Here is an 8303-nt window from a genome sequence, read left to right on the forward strand (position 1 = left end):
TATGTTGGGTCTCAAGCTGAGGCTGGAGCAAAGAGTGAGGCTGTGTTCTCAGGGTAAGGTTGCAGCCTTTGAATTTTTCCAAACTGAAAATTCAGTGCCATCTACCGCATTCTTTTACTTCTGTTCCACTTTCCTCTTGATTTTCAGAGTGCTCTGGCATGCCAATCCCAACATGCAATGCTATCCTTAGTTTTCTTATGATTTAAGATAAATGAACATTTAGCTAGACCTAACTCTACATCATTAATTTCCCACCTCATACAAAAAAGAAAAAGGGCTGAATTTATTTTAATATCACATGCCTTCATTTTCATAACAAGCTTTTAACATGTACCTTACCAAAGTAAGTTTTTATATATAACATCCACTGCGCCCCCTTTCATCCATAGGCAGTGATTCCCTCAAAAGAATTCAATCAAATTAGTCAAGCAAGATCTAGTTTTTATAAGTCCATGCTGACTCTCTCTGGCTAGCCCATACTTTTCTAAGTGTTCATTAATTTCCTCCTGTATTACAGACACTATAATTTTATCCACCACCAAGGTGCAGTCTAATCTATTGGAAGCATTGTATTCACAGCCAAAGTCAATTTATATCTGTACTGATAACTAATTTCTTATGTAGCACCCTCAAAAAAGGGATCAGAGGTGATCGAGGTGGCAGCTAGATTTCTCCATAATTATTACTATTTCATGATCAACTGACATAAGAGGACCCTGTAACAAAACAAGACTGATAATGTAATTTATTTGCACTTCACCCCATTCTCATAAGTAATACTTGACTACTGCAAAGTGCACTGACCCAGGAAGAGCAAAGCTCTCTGCAAATGTGTCACATGAATTCAAAAAGTAGTAGTCATGGAATTATATCAATCACCAGCTACTTTGAATGCCCGCACTCGTAATCATTCGTGTACGATCCAATTACAGGAAGTAAGTAGTTTACCAAACACCAAATTCCTCGGAGTAAAATCTTCAAGGAAGTGGGAAACATGATTGGAGTATCAACACCGAGACCTATGGAGGGATGGGGCTCCGATTTGCACCATTTATTCCTACACCACTAAAATCCTGGTATAACTTGCATTTAAAAAGCAGGTTTAACATAGAAAAATGCCCCAAGGTGGTTCACAGAAACACACAGGAAAAATGGACAGAGTCAAAGGAGGATATATAAGGAGTGTCCAAACGCTTGCTAAAAGAGGTGGGTTTAAGGAGGGTCTTAAAAATGGATAAAAGTTTAGGAAGAGAATACCAAAGTATGGTGTCTATGTGGCTGAAGGCACAGGTCCCGACAGTAGGGCAAAGGGAAGGCGACGCACAAGAGGCTGCCGTCAAAGGAACAGAGAGATCAGGGGAGGGCGGTTGTAGCCATGGAGAAGGTTACAGAGATAGGACTAACAAGGCCATGAAGAGACTTCATTTTTAATTTGAAGCATTGGAAGACTGGGAGCCAATATAGGTCAGCGAGGACAGACACGATGGCTAAGCAGGACAGTGCCAGATATGATATAGGCAGCAGAGTTTTGGAGGAGATTGAGTTTACACAGGGTGAAGGATGGGATGCTGGTCAGGAGAGCACTGGAACAGACAAGTCTGGAGGTAGAAAAAGCTTGAATGAAAGTTTCAACAGCAGTTAAGCTGAGGTAGAGTCGGAAGCAGGTAATGTTATAGAGATGGAAGTAGGTGCTCTCTCCGAATAGGAGAAAATAGGGCTGGAAGATCAGCTCTAGGTCATATAGCATGCCGAGATTGGAAGGAGTCTGGTTCAGCCTGAGACAGCAGTAGGAGTCAATGGCAGGGGTACGGAGTTTGGGGTGGGAGCCAAAAGAAATGGCCTTATGTCTTCCGAATTTTATCAGGAGGAAATTGAGGCTCATCTATAACTGGATGTCACACAAGCAGTCTGACAGCAGAGGCAATGGAGAGATCAAGAGAGATTGAGGAGAGGCAGAGCTGGATGTCATCAGCGTACATGTTGAAGCTGACTCATGTTTGCAGATGGTTGTCACCAAGGGGCCGCATCTAGATATGGAAGGAGGAGGTGGCCAAGGATGGATCCTTGAGGAATTCCAAGGTGACTATGAGTGTAGAAGCATTTACTGGAGATGCTCCGGCTACAATCAGATATGCATGAGTGGAGTCGTTGCAAAGCCAAGCACTTTTCTACAGGTAGGAAGTGTCCTCCAGACTGCCTGTGCAACTCCTGGTACCCAGTGTCACAACACTATTGGCAGATAGCTGAAATAGAATCATCGAGTTGTATATGGCACAGGGAATTGTTATTGGAAAAGGGGTGAAAATAATATTTTATTTGAAGAAAAACTGATACCATCACACAAAAAAAGATCTAAATCTTTGACTAAGCTGGTACTGTGGTGTAGTAGTTACATTACCATTAATTTTCACACAAGGACCCACAAACCGCAAAAAGATAAATGACGAGATAATTTGTTTTACAGGCATTGGCTGAGAGATAAATGTTGGCTAAGACACCTGGAGAACTTTCCTGCTCTTCTTCAAAAAATTTTACCCAAAGGGTTTGACATTTCATCGGAAATACACATCTCCAACAGTGCGCTCCCGGAGTACGGCACTGAAATGTCAGTCTAGATTGTGTGCTAAAGTCTCCGAATTGGCACTTGAACTCATGACCTTCTGACTCAGAGGTGAGTGCTACCACTGAGCCAAGGCTGACTTCATAGGAGACCAGCAGTTTTCTAAAGAAAGAGAGAAAAACAAGAGGGGAATAATGCCCAGGATGCTCTCATATGTGATGTGACAACTGGAGTACAGTGAACTGGCAAAAATCTAGCTACAGGCCACACATCTTCTCAGTTACTCATATCCTATGGCCCAGAAAGAACAGAGATGGGAAAATATGAAAGGGAGAAAAATTAGAGTGAAATTTCATTTAAAATACCTTATTGAGTTCTTCTATTCTTCTTATTAGGTAAGGATTACTGGAAGAATTTTCGAAGTAAACATAGTCTGTAACAAAAAAGTGAAAGCCAGTAAAATCACATCAACATTCCAAACATCAAGAGTGTTTACACCTAGCTCCCCAATGGCTCAGTAGTTAATTTTCTGATCTCAGCTGTGGTGGTAACAGAAGCACAGGCCACAAATGACCCCAGCACTGCCAAGTTAAGAAGCAAATCATCCAGAGCTCCTCCTCCTGACCCAGTGATCCAAGTGGGGATACTTTTGAGTTTGAATCTGACAGCCTCCACAATCAACCAGATTGGGCTCAGCCCCAACGACTCCCAAATTCAAGAACATACTCAGTATCAATGAATATTGGCAACCATTTGCATAAACTTGGCTTGTATTCCCTTAAGTATTGAGGGGTGATCTGAGTGAGGTGTTAAAAATGTTAAAAGGATTCGGTAGGAAAGATAGAGAGGAACTATTTCCTCTGGTGGGGGAAAATCAGGAACAAGGGGGCATAATCTTAAAATGAGAATTAGGCCATTCAGGGGATGAAATCAGGACGGACTTTTTCCACACAAAACAGTAGTAGAAATCTGGAATTCTTTCCCCCAAAAGGCTGCAGATGCTGGGTCAATTGGAGTTTTCAAAATTGAGATCTACAGATTTTTGTTAGGTAAGGGTATCAAGCGAACCTGGGGACTGGGAGAAATTTAGAACTCAGCAGAGGAGGACAAAGGGTTTGATTAGGGCAGGGAAAATGGAGTATGAGAAGAAGCTTGCAGGGAACATTAAGACGGATTGCAAAAGTTTCTATAGATATGTAAAGAGAAAAAGGTTAGTAAAGACAAACGTAGGTCCCCTGCAGTCAGAATCAGGGGAAGTCATAACGGGGAACAAAGAAATGGCGGACCAACTGAACAAATACTTTGGTTCGGTATTCACGAAGGAGGACACGAACAACCTTCCAGTTATAAAAGGGGTCGGGGGGTCTAGTAAGGAGGAGGAACTGAGGGAAATCCTTATTAGCCGGGAAATTGTGTTGGGGAAATTGATGGGATTGAAGGCCGATAAATCCCCAGGGCCTGATGGACTGCATCCCAGAGTACTTAAGGAGGTGGCCTTGGAAATAGTGGATGCGTTGACAGTCATTTTCCAACATTCCATTGACTCTGGATCAGTTCCTATAGAGTGGAGGGTAGCCAATGTAACCCCACTTTTTAAAAAAAGGAGGGAGAGAGAAAACAGGGAATTATAGACCGGTCAGCCTGACATCGGTAGTGGGTAAAATGATGGAATCAATTATTAAGGATGTCATAACAGTGCATTTGGAAAGAGGTGACATGATAGGTCCAAGTCAGCATGGATTTGTGAAAGGGAAATCATGCTTGACAAATCTTCTGGAATTTTTTGAGGATGTTTCCAGTAGAGTGGACAAGGGAGAACCAGTTGATGTGGTATATTTGGACTTTCAGAAGGTGTTCGACAAGGTCCCATACAAGAGATTGATGTGCAAAGTTAGAGCACATGGGATTGGGGGTAGTGTACTGACATGGATTGAGAACTGGTTGTCAGACAGGAAGCAAAGAGTAGGAGTAAATGGGTACTTTTCAGAATGGCAGGCAGTGACTAGTGGGGTACCGCAAGGTTCTGTGCTGGGGCCCCAGCTGTTTACACTGTACATTAATGATTTAGATGAGGGGATTAAACGTAGTATCTCCAAATTTGCGGATGACACTAAGTTGGGTGGCAGTGTGAGCTGCGAGGAGGATGCTGTGAGGCTGCAGAGCGACTTGGATAGGTTAGGTGAGTGGGCAAATGCATGGCAGATGAAGTATAATGTGGATAAATGTGAGGTTATCCACTTTGGTGGTAAAAACAGAGAGACAGACTATTATCTGAATGGTGACAGATTAGGAAAAGGGGAGGTGCAAAGAGACCTGGGTGTCATGGTACATCAGTCATTGAAGGTTGGCATGCAGGTGCAGCAGGCGGTTAAGAAAGCAAATGGCATGTTGGCCTTCATAGCAAGGGGATTTGAGTACAGGGGCAGGGAGGTGTTGCTACAGTTGTACAGGGCATTGGTGAGGCCACACCTGGAGTATTGTGTACAGTTTTGGTCTCCTAACCTGAGGAAGGACATTCTTGCTATTGAGGGAGTGCAGCGAAGGTTCACCAGACTGATTCCCGGGATGGTGGGACTGACCTATCAAGAAAGACTGGATCAACTGGGCTTGTATTCACTGGAGTTCAGAAGAATGAGAGGGGACCTCATAGAAACATTTAAAATTCTGACGGGGTTAGACAGGTTAGATGCAGGAAGAATGTTCCCAATGTTGGGGAAGTCCAGAACCAGAGGTCACAGTCTAAGGATAAGGGGTAAGCCATTTAGGACCGAGATGCGGAGGAACTTCTTCACCCAGAGAGTGGTGAACCTGTGAAATTCTCTACCACAGAAAGTTGTTGAGGCCAATTCACTAAATATATTCAAAAAGGAGTTAGATGAGGTCCTTACTACTAGGGGGATCAAGGGGTATGGCGAGAAAGCAGGAATGGGGTACTGAAGTTGAATGTTCAGCCATGAACTCATTGAATGGCGGTGCAGGCTAGAAGGGCCGAATGGCCTACTCCTGCACCTATTTTCTATGTTTCTATGTTTCTATGATATGGAGCAAATGCAGGTTAATGGAGTTGAGGCACAGCTCAACAATTATCATCATCATCATAGGCAGTCCCTTGAACGAGGATGACTTGCTCCCATGAGTTCACAGGTGTTTCGATGAAGGACCCAATGTTCCAGTCCTGAACTCCAATTGAGGGGGTGGAAGATGCCAGTACGTGAATTTTTTAAACATGTGGTGACCGTTGCACACCAGCCACCACACGGGCTTGACAGAGCTAGGCCTTTATCCAGTGGCAAGGGTTAACCAGGACGACTGGAGACCTGCTCTGCTGCATGGATCTAGTGCGCACACATATCACAGTGTGGGCTGGCCCTTGCTGCCTCTAGGCCCTCGCTCTTCTGGGCCCTGTAACCTCATCTGTCGCACTTCTGCTAGGATCTCTCACCGCTCCTCCGCCATAAACATTCACCGCATCTCACCACAAACACTTGCCGCTCAACCATGAGCTAACTGAATGGCAAACTAGGCTCGAGGGGGTGAACGGCCTACTCCTAGTCTTAATGTTCCTATCTAGGCTTACACACGAGCAACATTTACTTGGGTGAGGTATCAGAGGGTAAATAGTGCCAAAGGAACCACACTCTAACATCAATGGCTTTGGGAAGAGAGTTGAATTGACAAAATATTTCTAATCATTTCATTTGAAATTGAACACAACAAATTTAAAATTCCATTATTGATGCAAAAAAACATAAACATTTCCTTTGCTGAAAATTAACTGTAGCCATCACCCCATGTAGTTGGATCACTATTCCGAAAGTACAGCAATTTATCCTTCACCATCACACGATGCTTCTCAAACGAGCTGGTAATAAATGGCTGTCTGAAATTCTCCCCTGAGAGGGAAGAGGCGGCCGGCATCTGAAAGGTTAACAGAAACTGGTGGCTGCTAACACAGATCATCTGCCCGGTGATGTTGCAGCCATGCTTTTTCCCTTTATGTATATATTTTTTTATATAAATGTACATCAAAAAAATGGCATCTCTTCTCCTAAAAATAAAAATGCATTTGTCTTTATTTTGAGTTTACACCGTGATCACTACTGGATTGTTGATGAAAGAGGGCGATTATGTGGGAATGGATGGCTGTTGTGCTACCTGTAAAAGGGAGCGAGGAGCGGTGGCAGGGCACCCCGGCTGGTTTTAAGGTGCAGGCCTAGCACCGAGGGTGAGCAAGTGTCACTTCGCCATTTTCCACCCTGCTGATAACTGGGTTCAATCCCAGTCACTGAGCCCCGCCGCCTCGCACACCAACTACTCCCCAACATGGTCAGCAACCACTTCAAACAACTTTGCTAAATATTAAGAGTAGTTTTTGGGGGGAGGGAGGGCGGGGGATATATATATATTGACCAAGTGAGTCCTGACGATGAACTTTCCCAGTTTATTGTTTTTATTTTATTTATTTTTTTAAAACGTGTTGTTATTATTTAGAGCTGCAGTTTCACAACAAGAGAGAAAAAAATCGACAATAACGCCGGAGAGGCCCCGGGTCTTTGACCAATTCACAAACTGATCACCTCCCGCCGCCCATTTCAATCAATAAACAAACACAATCCGCCACCTACCTCCGACCCTGTACATATTTGCCGCCATTCCGCCCCTTTTATTATTGTTTTTTTTCCCCCGGTTGGTGAGAAGCTGCTGTTGGACCGGGAGGGGGAGGAGGAGGCGGTGTCTCCCGGTTCGCTGCCTTTAAGGGGTCCCGAGTGTGAGGGGAAGAGGGAGGGAGGGAGTGAGGAGGGAAGGAGGGCTACCCGAGTGACCGGGAGCTTCCTGCTCCTTCCGTCGCCTCCTGCTGTTGTGGCGGCGCCGCGGCCAAACCGGCCTCGAGCAGCTCCCTGACACCCCTCCCCCATCCTCCACTCGCCCCTCCCCCTCCTGACTCCCACCTCACACCCCACCCCTTAACCCCACACCCTTCACCCCAAACCTGCCCCCTCACCCACACCCTTCATCTCAAACCTGCCCCCTCACCCACACCCCGCCCCTTACCCCCACACCCTTCACCCCAAACCTGCCCCCTCACCCACACCCTTCATCTCAAACCTGCCCCCTCACCCACACCCCACCCCTTACCCCCACACCCTTCATCCCAAACCTGCCCCCTCACCCACACCCCGCCCCTTACCCCCACACCCTTCCCCCAAACCTGCCCCCTCACTCACCCCTTATCCCACACCCTTCGTCTCAAACCTGCCCCCTCACCGACACACACCCTTTACCCCCACACCTCAAACCTGCCCCCTCACCCTTACCCCCACACCCCTCACCTTAAGCCTGCCCCCTCACCCACCCCTTACCCCCACACCCTTCACCCCAAACCTGCCCCCTCACCCACACCCACCCCTTACCCCCACACCCTTCACCCCAAACCTGCACCCTCACCCACCCCTTACCCCCACACCCTTTACCCCAAACCTTCCCCCTCACCCACACCCCACCCTTTACCCCCACACCCTTCACCCCAAACCTGCCAACTCACCCACCCCTTACCCCACACCCTTCACCCCAAACCTGCCCCCTCACCCACACCCCACCCCTTACCCCCACACCCTTCACCCCAAACCTGCCCCCACACCCACCCCTTATCACCACACCCTTCATCTCGAACCTGCCCTCTCACCCACAAACAACCTTTACCCCCACACCTCAAACCTGCCCCCTCACCCACCCCTTACCCCCA

General features: G+C 46.4%; 1 protein-coding gene across 1 annotated transcript in view; it reads right to left on the reverse strand.

Annotated features, from left to right (window-relative positions):
- The window catches only part of LOC139273064 (metastasis-associated protein MTA3-like), a 355482-nt gene extending 348015 nt beyond the window's left edge, over window positions 1-7467 (reverse strand). The window contains exons 1-2 of the mRNA XM_070889376.1: window positions 7186-7467; window positions 2926-2993 (exon numbers count right to left, since the gene is read on the reverse strand). Coding sequence (XP_070745477.1) covers window positions 2926-2993; window positions 7186-7213 — 96 coding nt within the window. The 5' untranslated portion in view covers window positions 7214-7467. The remainder of the gene's footprint in view (window positions 1-2925; window positions 2994-7185) is intronic.
- Window positions 7468-8303: the final 836 nt, after the last annotated feature.

The sequence above is a fragment of the Pristiophorus japonicus genome, chromosome 9, assembly GCF_044704955.1.
Source record: "Pristiophorus japonicus isolate sPriJap1 chromosome 9, sPriJap1.hap1, whole genome shotgun sequence".
Classification (NCBI taxonomy): Eukaryota; Metazoa; Chordata; class Chondrichthyes; family Pristiophoridae; genus Pristiophorus; species Pristiophorus japonicus.